This window comes from Mercenaria mercenaria, unplaced genomic scaffold (genome assembly GCF_021730395.1).
Source record: "Mercenaria mercenaria strain notata unplaced genomic scaffold, MADL_Memer_1 contig_5014, whole genome shotgun sequence".
In the NCBI taxonomy this organism is placed as follows: domain Eukaryota; kingdom Metazoa; phylum Mollusca; class Bivalvia; order Venerida; family Veneridae; genus Mercenaria; species Mercenaria mercenaria.
In genome coordinates this window covers 1-19,761 of record NW_026463293.1, presented here as the reverse complement: position 1 = coordinate 19,761, position 19,761 = coordinate 1, and the positions used below count along the sequence as shown (strand labels likewise).

Sequence of the window (19,761 nt, the reverse complement as noted above, 5' to 3'; positions counted from 1 at the left end):
CTGCAGACAAAGCCATCTAGCCACACATTACACATTTGGTCAACCACAAATAGAAACTGTAGCGGACTAAATGCAAGACAATTACAAGCCAAAATTAACATGCACTACATCACAAAAAAGACTGACACAATAGTCCTTAACAAAATAAACACAAATAGCTATTTCCCTGATCATCTGTATAAATATGTCTGCATTTGAAATTGAATAATAGTTTAGTTAGGCATTCTGCCAAAGACTGCCTGTTTTCCTTCCTATAAAATCTGTTTAAGAGGCAGAAACAGAAAATTTAACAGAAAGCATAGATCAGATTCCATAGAAGTTGTAATCATACAATGTCAGGTGAAACACGGAAGACATCATATCTATGCTTTTGTCATTTAAGTCATGAAAGATATTCTACAGATACCTCAAAGTTCTTGCTTGTCAAGTACTTACCCGCCTGCGTGGAATAGGACACCTGATATCTGGTTGGTCACCCAGATTTTTGTATGTAATGTAGTTCTCAGAGCATATCAGACAACCACTGGGTCCATCTGTACCTCCAGGAACTGAAAAAAGGAAAACTGGTCAAATGTTGGTCTGCAAACCCAGGGTGGACATTACACAATAAAAATTTTATGAATGTAAAGAACAACTGTCAACAGTTTATATCAAACAGTCGAAATGAAACAAGTATATAATAAAATAGTTCTTAATGATGACAAATTTGTATGAGGTGCCCTCAATAGTAATTCTGGAAAACACATACTACTATAAAAAGAAAGGATTCAAATTAACTGCCCTAGCTATTAAATGTACAAAACATCAGCATGATTCATTTTAACTCTGTGCCTCCCGGTCTTTAAACTTTAGCCTGCTAAATTTCTAAAATGGGCTGGTCCATCATTGAATTTGGGCAGCACCACTAATTATTCAAAGGGGTGTTCACTGAACATTTACTGATTGAGTAACAAACAGTGCAGACCATGATCAGCCTGCACGGATGTGCTGGTTGATCTTGGTCTGCACTGGTCGCAAAGGCAAAAATCACTTGCCGCCAGCAGGCTAAATAATTCTAGTTCATTTATTACAACGCAAAACAGTTTTTGTAACAGTCAAGTGATCCAAATACATTTCCTATCCGTATCACTTTCAAACAAATCTGTGTACAATTTTAATGTGTGTGGACAAAGAAAACACTAACAGACTAAGAGGAAGACTGTTTATGTATTTTAAACTTGCAACACTATTCCCCATAAAAGTGATTAATTCAACTCGTATTAATTTGGGCAAAATAGAATTAGCTACATGGAACACTGAATTTTTTACCAGATATCAAGAAGTTTGCATGTTCTTCAAGAGGTTCAGAGTATTTTCTAACTACATGGTTCAGCCCTAGATCCAGCTCGTAATATGTAAGAAGTTGTTGTGCCTTGTCCGCCGCCTCTCCAGTAGGGTCTGCATCACATTCCTGAAGCAAAAGTATCTAAATGATCACAATCCAAAAAAAATCATTTAAGACCTTACGAGGGCTAAAAAGCCATTTTTTTGGCATAAACTGCACTTGATACCATTATATTGCCAAGAAATACAACAACACAGATGGATGGAATATTTCAACAGATTCTCAACTGTCAGTCACAAATTCTCCAGGGCCCTCGTTTGCCAATTTTTGGGGCCGAAATTCGGCCCTGTTCCCCCCTCGAAATAGTATGTTTTTTTCCCCCCGAAGTATAGAAAAATCCCCCCTCGAAAGAAAAAAAAATCAAGAAAAAAATCGATACCCGATAGTCTTAGGAGCGTCACGTAACTTAATGGGCCTGATAAAGTTTTACTGATCCGTATAATACGCGCGTTTTTCAGTTCCCCAGATGCATGTATGCAAAGTTACTTCCCTTTGAAAAATTTTTTTGCATAATGCAAAATGATACCATAAAAAGATCACGGATGCAACAGGGGCGAAATGCGCAGATAGATTTGCTTTTTAAGCAGCATGCCCTCAAAAAACAAACTACTGTCACGGACACCGCTGTTTCACCAGGGCCAGACATGCACGATCAGGTAGATACGATGAAGGGAAGCCCTGCTCCGGCTGCTGCTGAGACAATGTCCGTGGATACTGCTAGTGCTACCGATTATGACGATGACGTTAGTGTGAATAATTTTATATTAAACTCGAAATAATTTTTGCTATGAATTATTTGACCTCAATTTAAATTTTTTGTTGTGTTGTGCATAAAGTAAACCTCAGAGAAAATATCAACTTCAAGGGCAAAACCAAGATTATGTTCTGTACAATACTTCAGATATATTCACATTAGTTTGATATCTATATTACTCAATTGACCTTAATTTAAGGGGTTATGATCAGATGTCATATCTCCAGAATGAATTCCCCCCTCCCTTAAAAACGACGCGAAATTCCCCCCTCCAAGGGCCCCGGCCCCAATCCCCCAAAATATAGAGAGGGCCCTGTTCTCATTCCTTGTGTGAAAGCAATCTTTTTCTATGACACCATATTGAAACTTATCAGAACTGTGGAATTCTTATTAATATATGAAAGCTTCCATGTTGTCTGTTCCAAGCAAAAATTCTACTCAATTTATTTGAAGGTCAAGCAAAGAAATCCTGCTCAACTTTATAGAGGAATCCATCGATTAACTGTACCTCATAATCAATTTCTAAGCAAGCAAAGGTAGGGTTTTCAAAGCCGACATCTACGCCTACACTGTAGAAGACAAGGGTGTTTGCTTTATGAGCTTCAAGAGGCGAGGATATAGTCAGTCTGGCCTGTGCATCTCTGTTCAGTATATATACCAACTTCTGTTTCTCCACCGCACCTGAAATATTGAACAAATTTTAAGTCTACAGTTAATGTTTCAGTTTGCAAAACCCTTTCAATGTGGACTTCCAATTCAACTTTCGTAATGTTAGCTTGCATTTCTACCAACATTTAAAACCTGTATGATAAGTCTCAGACATAAGACTTTATATGCAGTCAGACGGCAGCCACTCTTCAAATTATTAAGATTTTATTATTTTGTCTTTATACTACACTTTCATCTTTTGTTACTTAGACTGACAATCAATTTATATTTGTCATTACGCTTTAACCACACATCTTTATTAACCCTTAGCCTGCTGCAGGCGAATTTAACAGCCTTTGCAAACAGCTTGGAACCAGATCAGACGCCGATTAAATCGGCGTCTGATCAGGTTCCAAGCTGTTTGCTACTCTGACAATATTTCTTCCAATTTTGGAGCAAATTGAATGAACTTTACAATTTTAGCAGACGACATTTCCAGCAGACGACAATTTATCTAGCATGCTAAAGGTTAAGAAACTATTCATCGCAGTAAATCACCTATCATAACAGCTCTGCCTTTAGGATCCACAGCTAGGAACTGGCCTGGAACTATACGTCTACATCCACTTTTGCCGAATGTCTCCTGGTGTACCTTCTCAAACATGTTCTTCTGTGCTAGGAACTCCAGGATGACAATTCTACCAGAGTCGGAACCCACAACAAGGTAATCTGAAGCAAAATGTAAATATTACACTAGATAATCAATTCAAATTCTGTTGAACAAGTATTTCTGAAGTTTAGCCCAAAAGCTTTATGCTAGTTTAATGATAAAAGGTATTAACATTATGGCTCTTCCGACAGGTAGACCTGCCATTTTACGTAAAGTTGTGAAAATTAAAAGGTGTTTGTTTGGGCCATAATTAAAAACTTGTTTGTTTGCAGTGCTCCGACCGACCCATCAAAATCGTCCCGACCCAAAAATTTTTTTAGGCAGTTCAGGGGGGCAATTTTTTTTTATATATGTTTTGATCCTTTCTGATGCAAAATGCATTTTCAGCAGACGTTTTCCTTTTTGTATTTAAATATACAGCAGATCATTCAGCGTTTAGTGTACGCGACTATACTGCCGTCTTCGCACGTGTTTCGGAAGTCACAAGTTCCGATCCGAGTGAGCAAGTCGCTCAGACATCTTTACTTAGTCTTTCTCACATGATTTTACGGTGACCTATGTATATTTGATAAACAATTTTCCAATAAACAAAAGTTTCGGCGGTATATGACCTGTTTGTGTAGGTTCGCCGTAAATCCCAACTCATTCTTTAAATAAACAATGTCGTCTGACACAACGCCACGGACATGACCAATAAGTCAGTCAACATGACCACGGTCTAAAAATTTATTCTGATTTTCTGTTGATTAGTTTCAACATTTAAAAGTCTATAAATTAAACAGGCATCTGAATTTTTTATCATGCACCAGAATAATCGGCAACTTGAATGATAACTATTCACATTTTTATGTATTAATTGAGACATTGTTCGAACACGTAATAAAGCCACATACCTCATTTTTTTTTTGTAAATCCTAATTTTTCAAACATTATTTCACTTTTAAATCCCAGTTTTATCCGACACATTTGGTGACAAAATTGCATATTAAACATCTTGAAAAATACAGTGGCACTAACTTGTGGCTAAGTTCAAAGGAAAGATGGGAATCGGCATTTGGCCTTTGATGTAAGATGAAAGGAAGCAGTTTGACAGCTAAATGTTGTGATGGGTGTGATGTAATTTGACCTAATTCTACAAGTACAATTTGTGTATTACCTAATACACTTTGATTTAAAAGGACTGAGATGATTTATGGATTTGCAATTTAAGTGCTGTGAACTTCGTTTCTTGTTCCTTACTTAAAGGAACTAAATCATAATTTGACATACTTCAGCTTGTGTTTAAAAGTGAAGCCTTTCAATTTTAAAGCCTTAATTTTCACTAAAATGGAGACTGAAAATTAAGCATGAGAAGCTCCACAGCTGGTCACAATCACCCTCTTCTACACAGACCTGTATTCAAAGGGTTGGGGGTGGAGGGGTTGGGAGGCCTATATGCTGCTCCCCTGCCCCAAGTTGCCCGAGAAGTTACCTTTATCTAACAAAGTTGAACATGTATCAGAACCCACCATTTCAAACTTGTATTTAAAAAATATTCTGGAATTCGATCTTCTATACCTACCGCCAAATTTTGGACTGTAATGTGGATTTCATATGCAACAACATTTCCTGTGTCCAGATAAATAATATCAGTGCACGCAAAATTTAGACAAAAATGTAACAGTTGCCATCATTTCATTCCTAACAAAGATGAAACACAGGCCATCATTTCATTCTTATCAAAAGATGTAACAGATGCCACTATTATTTTCATTCCTACCAAAAGATGTAACAGAGGGCACCATTTCATTTCTTTCATCAAAAAAGGCCACTATTTCATTCATAGAGGTAGCATAGGCCGCCCTTTCATTACTGTCAAAAGAAGTACCAGAGGCCACTATTTCATTCCTGTCAAAAAATGTTACTGAGGCCGCTATTTCATTCCTGTCAAGAGATGTAACAGAGGCCACAATTTCATCAATAGATTTTTAACATTTCCAGGGGGATGGCAGCAAACATTCTTCTTTGCCTACCTTCCCCACCCCCATCTCGCCTAAAACATGTTGGACAACTTAAGCCTGTATCCAGATTGCTCAAAACTTAGACCAAAATGCAACAAAGGCCATTATTTCATACACTAAGGGTCTGACAGCATCTGCATGGTCAGAACAACTGTCCTGTAAAAGGTTTTAAGGAATGAGGGTTCGGAGTGTCCAGATCGTTCGTTGCATTCTCGGTCTATATGCAAAGTACTGTCATTCAGTTTCAATTTTGATTAATTATAAAATGAAAGATCTGGTTTAATAAATGTCTACATGCAAGTTTGTGGTCTGTGAAATTCCTTGTAGAATTTGTCTGCCATGTATGTTCTTACTCTCTGAAATTCATGAAATATGTTTCAATGTCTGCTGAGAAAATTTGTGTACACTGACTTTACAAAAAAAAAAAAAAAAAAAAAAAAAAAAAAAAAAAAAAATCCCTACCTACCTACCCACTCCTAAAAATCTGGGTCGGAGCACTGCAAGCAAACAATTTTTTAATTATGGCCTTGCAAGTTTTCAGTTGGGAATTTCAGCTATGCCATTGATGCCAGTCCATCTGGCCTGTCAGATAAATTTTTAGCAGGTATGGCAAATTTTCAGTCACAGACTGGATGTTAAGATTTTAACAAAAGCTACCTTAAATTCCATAACAGCAGAGAATTGTTTCCTTGAAAAATTAAATGAACAAATGTTTTAACATGTCACCGTGTGTTCAACTTCCAACATTTTCTTTTGGAATTGGAATCATTTTTGCAGTATTTCCCACTTTTTGTTTGCATTTTTCATAGTATTTTCCAGACGGGAATTCCCGGTAAATGCCATTAGAAATTCCCGCCCAACCCTGTCCAATCATGAAGTAGAACATTTGGGAAATCTTTTGATGAATTATGAATAGATCATTTTGTATCCGGACAAGTTTTCTTTTAGTCAGACAGTAACAGTTTCAAAGTCTGTTTGACCGAATGTCAGACTATCTACCCAGTAGCTTTGCAAAGCCTACACATACTATTTGTCCTTGAGATTGGGGCCCAACATTGTTGGAAAAAAACAAATTTTGTTTCAAGAACTTTGCAATAAATACCTTTGGTTCCTCCAGTTAATCTAAATGGCATTAGAGATCTGATAATTCCAAACACCTCCTGTGTAAGAACAGGATATATCTTCCCTGTGTTCGGATCATGCCTGAGCAGCTCAAGAATCTTTCCTCGAGCAACTATCACTTCCTGTAACTTGGAGCCGGAGAAGTTCCCATGTACAGCACATGTAATTCCCGTGGCCCTCTGAAGCGTAAGGTTGTACAGATGCATTCTAAATCTGAAATATATAATCAAAGCAAAATACAGCTGCCAAACGAAGTGATAAAACCAGGAACACGTCCGCTATCTGGAATGAAATTGCCGGGATAACTGAAATATTTCGCTCATAGAGACTTGTACCGTGTATTTCAAAGCAATTTATGGGGTCAGTTTAGCATTTATGAGAGGCTCTAAATGTTTCGAAGGTGCGATCATGCAGGAGGCTGCAAGTGTATAAACTCCGATTTTGGCATGTTCTACAACTTATGCTGAGTAACTTCCCATAGCGTTAAGCTCGTAGTTCACCTTTTCAATGTATACGATACTGTGACCAGATTTTTGGTCAATTTTTGTTTTCATTTGACTAACATATAAAAAGTATATTTGTGTGAAAAAAAAAGGATTTTTGATATTAAACAAAAAATATACACTGGACCCGTGCCTGTGGTTATCCCTACATATTAGTTATCAGGCTTCGACCTCAACTTTTTTCAGCAGTTGCCAGCAGGTCCACCAACTGCTAAAATCTAGTAGGCCTGCTCAGACTTTAGTGGACCTCCAATTCTATTACATAAATTGTGATGTTGTAGACTTCATAACTTCATATGACTCAAAGAAAGACGACTTATTTCTAAAATAATTAAAAATGGAAGACTGTAGCAATCTGTTATCTCGAAAAATAATTATTTTGAAAAGTGTCCCAAAATATGGACACAATAATCATCATCCACCCGACCCGTGTTAAAAGCAGTGTGCGACATTAACGGTAGCCCGATCGCCAATGGCTACGAAAAATCGGCTCTGGCGACAGAAAATCGGCAGACCGTAGCCCTTTGGGCTACGAAAAATTTCTGAGGAATAAATTTACCAAAAATGATCAAACGTGGGAGCAAAATAGCTGCTTTGAAGCTTCAAACTTCGCTCAAATCCAATCTCAAAACGATTCAAGTCGCCCGAATTTTTTTTTGGATGTGCACTGCTAATCTTTTGACAATTTGCTCCTGTCATAATGTGCGTCGAATACACATACACAATCGCCGATAGCATAATTTAAGCTCCGCCTACTTCAGGTACTTGTGAGATTTTCGTGAGAAGTGTGAAAGCAAATCAAATTATTGGTTTCACCAGAGGCAATTGTAATAGGCCAATCAGCGCCGTGGTTACGTCTCTGACACTTAGCATTTAATTGTCAACACGTGCGAGTCGTTTTCTAAAGAAATTGTCCGTTTAATTGGAATTATTTGGTATCCATGGTAAAAGAACGACATGTAAAGTATTAACTTCGTAAAACTAACTTTGATGGATGAACTGATTTGAATACCGATATGTATTTCAAGGTTTGACACAGTTTAGTTTCAGTTTTATTCGAATGAAAAACTGTTTACACAAGTGGTGACTCGGTATAAATGATAAACCCCTTTTCATCCTACATTCATATATGGGTGGTTTTCAAAATAATGAAGCAAAAGTGTGACATAGGGGTTAAAAATTCAAACTCATTTCTTATGGTGGTCACCTATATTTTATGATAGCAAATACTTCAAATTTGAAGGAAATAACTTTAGGAAAGTGTTGAGAAATGCCAATCAGAAAATATTTCAGCCTTTAATTCGAAAGTTCAGTGAATTTCCAGTAAGATGGGTGATAAATGTTGCATGGTTTTATGACAAGGAAATATGTATAACAGTATTTTTTTCAACATAAATGATAAGTAATGGGTGTATGTGTATGGTTTGAAACTTATTTAATCATATGTTTGTGGACATTGGTTTTTAAAATCACCCTTTCTGCAAATATCTGACATGAAAATAAACCTTTACCTAGAAAAATTGTTGCAGAATGCAATATAACTAACATATAATTATAAAACCTATATTTTTCTCACATTTTGCATGTTTATAAACCACATGCCAAATTTCAAGAATGTCCAGTAATTCTAATTTCTAGAATTGTCAACTCAAAATTGAGTTATTTTACAGATGCACAGGGGACACATACTGAAAATCAGTGTAATATTCATCCATTATTAGTTTTCTATTCATAAAAAGACTAACGGTAATCAACTTTAGACAAATACTATTAAAAAAATAGTTTATTCCACAAAATAACTACAAAATTGAAAATTTTCACTACAAAAACATGAAAATTCAACAGAATGTAATGCTTTAAATGAAAAATAAGTGACTTTAAACATAACTAACACACTGAAATCATTTAGTTTACATGAACTGCTTATTTAGAGTAGAAAAATGACAAAATGCCATGCATGATAAAACGGAATAATAAAATTCATACATACTTTATAATTTTACTAAAAAGGGTGCACAGGGGACAAATTGTGTCAAAATATTTATTCATAGAATATGTTCATGGTAAGTAAAATTCTTTTAACTACACAATATTTACTAGTGAACATTTACATATGTAGGTAAACTTAAGAGCTTAAGAAGCAATAAAATTGATGTTTCCACTTTTAAACTTGAAAATTGGCAACTTCAGAAAAAAATGCAAACAATGAATTTTAAATTGTCCAGAGTTTCTTATATAATGCTAAATTATCAAGTAATGCCTAAATTTTGCATTTACACTGCTAATAATATAGAACTGCCACCATAAATTACAGTAATGCTATGATAATTGATATATGTAAAAAAAAGGGTGCACAGGGGACGTCACTTTTGGCTTTGTGAATATTTAACAGTCTGTAATATGTGAAGTTGAATGCTGCTTTTGTATCTGTTGTAACTCCCTTTCAAGGAAAATAAAGTAAAATCCCATTTTATTTAAAGAATAAAAGAAATCTGACACTTAACAATTGAAAAGGTGCACAGGGGACATTTTTAGGTGTATAGAAATTCATCAAGTTTTTGAGAAAGTTGATTTATTAAAGAAAAAAATCATACTGTGTCTTCACAGCTGAAAGGATAAAGATCTTAGAAAAACATTAAGACTTCAGAAAAGTAATAGGGTTATGAAATTGTAGTGTTCAACATTTTAATTTAGTATTTTTTTCACTATTTTTTGTGAAGGGGGTTCCATCACAAGATGTGAAATATTGGTAACAATAAGATGTATGTAATGAAAAAGAAGTATTTTATTTAAATGTGCAGAGTTTAAGTTACATAAAAAAGTCAAAGCTGTAACAATAAAGCATGGTTTTAAAAAGTAAACTACAGTTGAAAGCTATACTTCATGTAAAATGTCACACTTTTTTGGGTGCACAGGGGACAAAATTAGCTATATAATTTAATATAACTTTAAAACTGCTTGAGCCATCAAGATAAAATTGCACACATTTATTGATTACATTGATTTGGATATAATTTGCTCCAAAACACATTCTTAAACTAAACTGAATTAAAGTAAGGTGAGAGAGAAGAAAAAGCTTCATTATTTTGAAAACCACCCATATTACACGATATAGCAACAAAAAAATAGGCGTGTTAGATACAGCACTGACTTGAGCAGAAAAGATTTTTTTCTTAGAATTTTGTATTGAAACAATAATCACTGTGTATGGTAAAATTGATGTAACCAAGAAAATGAATGGTCATTGAATCAATTCACAGCGTCGAGGAAAAAATATAAAAATTAATGGAGTCTTCCAACTTCTCCCTAAAGTCTCTCCACTTCTCCTTAAATCAGTTGGAGGGAGAATTGACTTCTCTCAAAACAGTAATGGGGCTAGCAAGACCCCTGGTCAGCCTACTGCCAAGCTTTGTCTACAAAGCTGTTTAGATCTCTTTTCATGACTCAGTGTCTTTGACTTTCTGCACAACTTTGTGAACACTGTTCCAGATTTCGAAATCAGTTCTGAAAAACTCGTACAAATTTCTGAAATATATCAATATTCACCAACCTACAGCAGTATATTGAAAGAAATTAAATACTGCTTAGAATGAAAGTCTTGTTCATTCTTGAGCAAAAAATTAGTGGGGCTACAAAAAATTCTGTCGGGCTACAAAAAATTGGAAGTCCGTAGCCCCATTGGCTACGGTGTTAAAAAGTTAATGTCGCACACTGTAAAAGTGAAAAAAAAAAAACATTAACAATTATCGGTAATTATTCTGATGATAAACTAAGTAATTGGCCTTGTTTTCATCATCAACTAACACCCCCTCAAAGAGCTAAAAGAAGTGTGTCGACTATTATAGCATCTGAAGTGGAGATCAAAGCGGTATAGTTGCCCGAGATTGTCATGGCATTACGTCATGTTTTCGCGTCATGTGACCCATCACTGTCTGCTCGTACTTTCTCGATTTCTTAAATTGTTGAGAAGAAATCAATAAAAAAGTTTTTTCTTTAATTTTTTAAAAGAGAATGGCAATATCCCGAATATTCAATTCAATCCTGTATATTGGCGATGGACATTTATTTGTTTATGCCAAATAAAAATATTGAATGGAAAAAAAATATCCCGAATAAACTAACATGTAAATGTGTCAAACCGTGAACGATGATAGTGGATATCCTACCTCTGTGACCTATTTGCCCTCAAGAAATTTACATTATTGTTTGAGAAGAATATCTAAAAAAAGTGTTGTGTCAAAAAATACATGTACAAAGAATCATTTAAAACTTATTAAAAACCGAGACGACATCATACTGCTTTATTTTAAAACCACATTTCTATTTAGTACGTTCACGAGGTCACGTAACCTATTCTGCCGCACTAACAGAAATCTGTTTGCCAAAAATCGTTTTACTCCATGTATTTAAATTGCTGCCGCTTTTTCATTATTTAAGATTTTTTAATTGTGTTTTTTGTACTTTCTAGTCAAAAGTCTGAATTTTATTACCATAGTATGTACCATTTATTTACTTTAAGAAAGAAAAAAATAATCAAGATCGCGCTGTTTGAAATTTTACAAAACATTATATGAAAATTTGATCGTTTTTAAAGAATTTTGCCTACATTCCTGTTGCTATATTATTAAAATTGGTATAGAATTCAAACTGTATTAGTTCTCAAGCGGTGTTGAAAATCTGAAGCGATTATATTAAAAAATGAATGCACTACGCGCATTTTTTGTGTCAAAAGTAACCGCCATGTAAATTAGATATGACGATAGGGCGCATGTGCTTGTGGAATGGAAAATTACCAGCATTACGTTTTGATATTTTTACAATTCGCGGGTAAATTCCAGTCAATCCAGGTAATTTTGCCTGATGTAATTTCTCAATTTGGTAAAGTTACCACGTAAAAACCACTCACCCGATCCGTGGAGTACTTTTAACTGTAGAATGCCGTACTTAAAATCAATTTTCGTTTTGTGAATTCCCCGATATGGGTACGATTTTTTACCCCTATTTTTCACTTTTAAGGGTTTTATTTTATTTGCAGACCGTGACTGAAAATTGGTTGACCGTCGGTCTAGCAACATGTTTTTAATAACTGCCCCGACCTCCCAGTTATGATCAGAAATTGATTGTTGGGAGTAACCCCGTAGATGTAGATGTACCCAACTTTTGATAGTTAGTGGACATGCCGATATTTTGGTTGCGTCGGTCCAACGGTTCACCGCTAAGGTCGAGGCCTGATTAGCATTACGCTGTATAGATCAGCTCGTCATTCTATACGATACTGTGGCTGAAATTTTTGTCAAGACTCATCCATTTTATTAAACTAACATATGATATAAACATTACAACAGTTTGAAAAAGGGATTTTTGAAAAACAAAATTACGACCAGTATGCTTTTCTCCCCGTGATTCGTGACTCTTATTTTGAAATATCACGCATGCGCAATATATATGAGACGTACATGTATATAAATTGGGTAATTGGTAATTCAAAACAATATCTAAAAGTTAATAAACTGTCAACTTTTACTTAGATACAAGTTTCTAAATACAGCCTACCTAAACATGACAACCTTGACAGTCTTCATCATTTGGGCGCTTTCTCATCGATTCGTGAAATTCCAAGAAACCTGTGACGTCATCGATGTATAGGTGTGCTTCAAATGTTATTGCACCCCATTTTTTTTGTCCGATTTATCTCCGTCCGATTTAGTCAGTGTGCACATAAATATAGTGAATATTTCCGACACAATTTGAGCATACTTAGCTTGACTGTCAGAGCATTTAACAACTTTTGTAACATCACAATAAAACAGAATCATGTAATTTAAACATTCATGAAGGGTTGGGGTAGCGACTGACACGTCACCCACCCCTGAACGGTTTGCAGTAGGAAATATTGGTAAACTGTTGATATTATCATACTTGAAAAACATTAACTAGAATAAAAGAAATTGAAAAAGAAAACTCAATTAGTTATATAGAAAAGACATTAACAACAAAATAACTGAAACAAGAACATAGTTGCTAATAGGTGTTTATTGTGCACAGTGTGGGCACAGGAAGGTGCTGTGTCGTCTAACAACTCGGATGCTTGTGCAGAAAGCCAGATGCACCCAGTGCATGCACTCGTCACATTGAGCCCAGTTGACGATTTTAAGTGTTGGGAGGTCGTGGATAGCTGGTGGGGAAATCTTCTTGCAGACACAGCAGAGGTCACTTTCTGGGACTTCTTCCTCATCTGTGTCAGGATCGAGATCGAGATCAGCATTAACTGGTGACAACTTCTTCAAGTTAACCCCACTTGTTGATGGCTTAGGACTTTTACTTGATTGTTTCTTTTCTGCTGTCTTGTTATTTCTGTTCTTTTCATACTCATTTAGCTCTTCTACGTATTTTTCTCCAGTTATCTCTGTGCCTCCTGCATTTGGCTTCTGTATGTCTGCTTTTTTCTTCATACATGTGCATGATGAGCATATTACCTGCTGCTGACGTTCTTCTTTTACCCTCAGAAATTCAACCACGGCATCTTTTCCAGCTTTTAGTGCCTTCACCTTGTCTATTGGCTTTTCTTCTCGAAAACTCTCGCAAGGAATCAACTTTTCTGGAGAAACAGCCTCCTTATGCAAAGGGAAAATGCCTGTTTTCCGGAATCCTGACTGGATATTTAAAGGGGTCATAGCTTTCAAGTATGCCCTGCAAGCGATAGAACATATTTCATACTTGGTAATGGTTTGACCCAGGTGTTGATACAGGAATGATGAGCACTCAGAGTAATAATAATTCTTAAATGGACCAAAGATAGATACATCCAAAGGCTGCAACAAGTGGGATGAATGAGCTGGCAAAACAAATAACACAAGACCCTGCTCTTTTGCCCAGTTTATCAGCTGCGGTGTTTTGTGGGAGCTGTGACCATCGTAAATCAAAAGTATAGGCTGGCGACTTGTTGATGTAGGTCTAACATATGGGATGAAGTGGTTCTTCAGGTATTCCTGGAAGATCTCACTATTTGACCAACCAGACTCTGACATCACACCTTTGGCACCGGTTGTTGCCCCTTTCATAAGGTCAGGATTCCAGCGTTTGCCCTTAAAAACGAAAAATGATGGTATAGAATTGCCCAATGCATTTGCACAAGCTATAAGCGTTGTAGTCGTGCTTCTGGGCGAAGTAATGGCCTGAGGCTTCGACTTAGGGTTGGCAATAACATTGGGTGGTCGGTGCTCTGGTTGCAGTCCGGTTTCATCAAGATTGTAAATGAACTGCGGCTTGTCTATTAAGTCATGTTCTGTCAAAACCTCTTTCAAGTTACCGAAGTACTTCTCTAAAGCCTCGGGGGTTGCGCTCTTCGCTCGAGTACTTTCAAGTTTACGTGGGTTAAGAGAGGTCAAGCGATCATTCCAACGTCTAAGAAATCCTGCTAGCCAGTTGTTACTCATTGCCTTGTTCAGCTTCTTTTTACCCAAGTCAAAGGCCAATTCCCCTGCAAGCTGCTGTAATCTTACATTGCTGTAACCATAACCTAGCTCTGCCAAGGTCTCCACGTGCTCAACCAGTTGTTGTTCCTCTTCACATGTAAACAATGTCTCGCCACCAATGCAGTAACTTTCAGCATTAATGTGCCCTAATACACGATCCCTTAATGTCTGCGACGGAACACCAAACATTCTAGCAGCTTTCTGAACCTTTACTCCCTTTTCTTTAACGAGATGATAGGCTTTTAATAGAGCCTCTGGGGTGTACCTACGGTACTTTTTCTCAACTCTTGTCGGATTATTCTGCAAAGATACGTGTAAGGGCATTCATATGCACACTTATTCATAAAAGATAACACCAAATTCTTGATATTTTAACTTAATTTTATTTATTGCAGTATTATTCACTCAAGTAGTCAAAATTATCAACAATGAAAAACAGTTAAATATGATCCTTTTTAACTATAACCCTAATTAAAGCCACTTTTTAATAGGCAAAGTTTTATAAAAACGTAGATTCTAATTGGATGTTAATTGGATATGGCTCCGTATAATTTATTGATGAAACAACCGTAAGTAAATTTAGGACGACCCTGTACATGTTCGTAAATCACCTCGATGATCAAGATGAAGGGCAGACAACTTGAGAAGGACGCTGCTGCAGAAAAGTACACAAAATCTGGCAATAAAATAGAAAATTTTGGGGTAAAAACACAGTTTTATCAGATATTTTGAAAATTTGCTACATATTAATTACAAATACTAACTATTTACCTGCTTATTGCGCATTTTTGATTAATATATTGTTGAACTGAGTGTAGGCTTTAAGTTGCGTAGTTTTCGGATGACGTACGTCGCGGCACGAGCGTCAATTCTTGACGTTTATTGACGTCACGAATCGATGGGAAATCACGAATCGATGAGATCAAGGCATATGCATAGTGCCTGTGCTACTGAACGGACACTTCTGTAAAACAACTTCGCACCAGTTTTGTTCGGCAAAATTTACGTAAAACAAGTACGGGGCCAAAAAAAAGTGGCACGATATGACCAATTGCCGACCAATTGCCAGGGGTACGAATTCACGAAATAACTAAAATGGGGACGAGTTGAAAGTCTTCGTGGCTAATACGGACTATAATACAGTTTAATTTCATTCAAATCTCTACAAAACTGTATATTATACCAGATAAGCAATTGAGCTTACCATTCGTACTGACGCATTTAACTATGCATGGTTGATGAATATGATGTTTACGGATTTGCTATCTAACGTTCTTCGTACTCAATTTTAGCAAACCGGATATATTCACCGGCAAGCCTTCCCATAATTCCTAAAAATATCTGTGCTAGAATACCGTACACGTACAATACCTGTACGGTATTGGTCCAATGCAGGGATGGACACACTAAACAGCTGGTTATTGATAAATTTCTAATGGATTGCAACACACATCAGGACCCATTTCAAATGTGTAAAGTATAAAGCTTAACATTTACTGAAAACTTTACATAATTCAAATTTATATTTAGTAAGCAAACTCACACGAAGTGAGGCCCTGTTCAAAAGGGGTTTGTAAAATGGGGACTGTACGCAGGTTGACTGATGATAAATTCGACCACTTTGTCATTTACAAAATTTTCTTCATAGTATTACTTCTTCTTCTTCTTCCATTTGTGTACAGGTCCCACTCTGGGGCAACGTCGTACAGTGGTGTATGTACAAGGTGGTGTGTGCGGCGCTCAAACATTTACAGTGCAGAGTTAAAAGCAGATAAAAAACGACGTGCTAAACTAGTGGGACCCTGTCACCAGGCTCCTCTTGAAGGCCTCGACGCTGTCAGACATGATGGCTTCTTCTGGGAGCTGGTTCCATAGTCTGGAGGCGGAGGGGAAGAAGGAGTAGTACAGGGCATCTTTGCCACTAAACGGAAGATAGAATTTCATGGAGCGGCCACGGGATTGAAAAACCTCACTGGTGGTGTGATATCGACGAGGCAGTGGACGATTCTGTACGTCATGACCAGCTTGGCGGGAGCGACGATTGAAAAGGGGGTTGCCAACCGATGTCTGCAATCATCTGACTTGTGCTGCTGGTAGTGCGGAAGTCACCCTTTAAACGAAGTGTGCTGCACGTCGCTGGACCCGCCTCAAGTCGGTCGATGTTGGTCTGAGTGTGCGGATCCCATGCAGTGCTGGCATACTCAAGGATAGGCCTGACGAGGTCTGGTAACACTGGGCCTTGACTTCCTGTGGGCAACTCGTCAGGTTTCTCCTGAGGGAAAGGGGAGGTGTTATTCGCCTTTCTAGCAGTGTTGCGACATGTGTGTTCATTGAGAGTTTCTCATCAAGATACACGCCTCGGTACTTGCCTTCCTTGACGACTTGGAGTTCGCTGCCATGGATGAAATAGGCCGCCTTGGTAGGATATGTCTTCCTGGTGAAGCGAACAACCTCACACTTTGAAGGATTAAATGACATCATCCAGTCCCGTTCCCCCTTGTTGGGCCCTGTCTAGGTCGTCTTGTAAGGCTTTGTCATCCTCGATGGAGCGTTTTTCCTATACAAGAGACTATCGTCAGCAAAGAGACGGGACGTTTGATGTCACTTTTTTGGGGAGGTCATTGATATACAACAGAAGAGTAAGGGCCGATGACGATCCCCGTGGCACTCCAGATGTAACCGTGCTGATCAGATGACTTTCCTTCTACCCAAAACTTTCTGTGATCTGCTGGCCAGGAAACGTCTTTCCACTGCAACAGATTTCCTCTAATTTCCGCAGAACTCAAGTTTGCTGCAAGTCGCTCGTGGGGAACCTTGTCGAAGGCCTTACTAAAATCAAATAAGACCGCGCAATTTGTTCCCCCTCATCGAGGCCCTCTGCGAGGTCGTGTAAAGTGAGGATCAACTGGCTCTCAGTGGATCGTCCCCTTCCCGAATCCGTGCTGCTGGGCCGATAGTATATGGTGCTTGTCGAGGTGGGCCATGAAACTGGGTATGGATTATGTGCTCAACAAGTTTACTGCAGACAGAGGTGAGGGATATGGGCCGAGAGTTGGCAGGATCGCTGTGATCTTCCTTCTTGAAAAGGGGGTGACATTTGCATGCCGCCAGTCGGTTTGGTACTTCACCTTGTTCAACAGTCAGAGAAGATGAAGCAAGAGAAGGTGCCAGTTCTTCGCTAGTCTTTGAGGAACTTTTGGAATATTGTCTGCCCAAGCCTTGTGCACATCAAGGTCAGCAAGGGAGCTTCCGTAAACCCTCGATTCCAATGCTAAAGTTGTGCATGCTGGATGGGGGCTGGTTCAAAGTGACGGATGTGGGATGTTCCTCCCTGGTAAAACACCCCTCTGAACGGGTCATTGAGGATTTTCGCTTTGGGTGACACCTTTTGTTTTTAGGGGAGAATGCCGCTCTTACACATCTCTTCCCCTTTACCAGGGAATACAGCTTCTTGGATTTCTGTCAGTTTAGAAAAGAGGTCCCGATGTAAAATTATAGGCACGTCTGGATTCATATTTGGGTTCTTGGCTAAGTTTGTTTGTAGCGGGCCATGTCCGCTTCTTTCCCGGAGGCCTGGCCCTGAAATGCCCGCTTTTCCTTCTGGAGAGACGCTTGGCTTTTCCCGTAATCCAAGGCGGGTTGAAGCGTGAGGGGGTCATCTTTGATGGTACGGGGCTGTGATGGTATCCTCAACAAAGTTCCTAAAAGCGTCCACAGGGTTGACGTCGGACTTGTGTTCATATCTACGATGAAGTCAATGCTGACACTGGACTGGATGTTTGTAAAAAGTCCGCATCTTTCCATAGGGTATCTTTCTCGTGGCGGTTTGACACGAGATGCTGATTTTGTGCCTGAATGAAAACAGCGTCGTGGTCGCTGACTCCTGGTACTGGTTTACAACGGCTCACAAGTGATGGGCAGTTTGTGATAAACAGATCAAGGGTGTTGTTGCCTCTTGTAGAGAAGTTAACGATTTGTTCTGAGCTGGTGTCTAGAACAGTGTCAATGAAAAGTTTGTTTACCATGTTGGTGTTGTTGTTCCCCAGGATGGAATAGGAGTCCCAATCGACATCAGGCAGATTTATATCGCCTGCCAGCCATATGGTTGATGTTGGTTAAGCGAGATGGAGGTGGCGTACCTGGGTGCATACTTCCTCTATGTAGGCCTGGTTACTACTCGGTGGGCGGTAGATTGAGGCTATGATGAGCGGCTCTTTGCCTCGACAAACGATGGAGGCGGCAGTAATTTCAGCATGAGTGTCAAGCTTCAGGGAGGTGCCGGTGATGGAGTCCTTGGCAGCAATGATGACTCCGCCATGCCGGTCTTGGGTTCTGTCCCTTCTTGCAATGAAGCGATAGTCTGCTGGAAGTACTTCTTGGTCAGATACCGCAGGGTACAGCCAGGTTTCACTGCCTATAATGATGTCAGGGTCTGCTTCTTCTGTTAGGAGCCAGAAAGATGTACGTTTCGCCATCATGCTCTGGAAATTATATTGAAACTTTCCCCAAAAAGCTGCAAGAGTCATTCCTGATCAAGTAATGAAAAGTGACCCAATGTCAGGCCTTCATGTGGCGACAGTGAGCATGCGCAAAAAAAAAAACACCCTCTTCCCCAGTAATTTTGGATAAATATTTTTTATACAGATAAATGTAAGTCATTTACTTATAATGAATATTTACCAATTTTGTTTTTATTTACACCAGGTCCAGTTGATGTTGTAAGTGGAAACTATTAGATGGTGTGTTCAATTTTATAAATAACCAATTGCAATCGAATATTCCAAGGTGGCCGACTTTATCATCTGTCCGGGTTTATCATCAGTACCAGTAGTGGGGTCATGTTTGATGCAAGAAAAATATTTTAAGTCAAATACACAAACTTCTAATTCATCGAAAAAATGAGATCCCAAATTGCATTGGAGTCGTATGACCTAAGTTTCCATGACAGATTCGGCCATGCTTTCATTTCAATTATGAAAATGCTACCAAAATGTCAAGGACTGATCTGTCATGATTACAAAATTAAAAAAAAAAGCAACAACAAAAAAACCTGAGAACTATTTGAATCCGTCATTATTGCTATGACTTTTTTGCTTTCACAAATTATCTTCGCCTGCATTGATTTCCAGTGACAAAACGGCAGACGTCAAGAAAGTTTTTATTGATGAAGACAATTTCCATTTTTATACTTTGCCATAAAATCGG

At 38.0% G+C, this 19,761-nt stretch overlaps 1 protein-coding gene across 1 annotated transcript in view; it reads right to left on the bottom strand.

The window, feature by feature from the left end:
• Positions 1-15,856, bottom strand: part of LOC128554402 (splicing factor 3B subunit 3-like) — a 37,161-nt gene extending 21,305 nt beyond the window's left edge. Inside the window, exons 1-6 of the mRNA XM_053535683.1 lie at positions 15,740-15,856; positions 6,559-6,791; positions 3,345-3,515; positions 2,647-2,819; positions 1,309-1,450; positions 436-548 (exon numbers count right to left, since the gene is read on the bottom strand). Of these exons, the coding sequence (XP_053391658.1) occupies positions 436-548; positions 1,309-1,450; positions 2,647-2,819; positions 3,345-3,515; positions 6,559-6,784 (825 nt within the window). The 5' untranslated portion in view covers positions 6,785-6,791; positions 15,740-15,856. The remainder of the gene's footprint in view (positions 1-435; positions 549-1,308; positions 1,451-2,646; positions 2,820-3,344; positions 3,516-6,558; positions 6,792-15,739) is intronic.
• Positions 15,857-19,761: the final 3,905 nt, after the last annotated feature.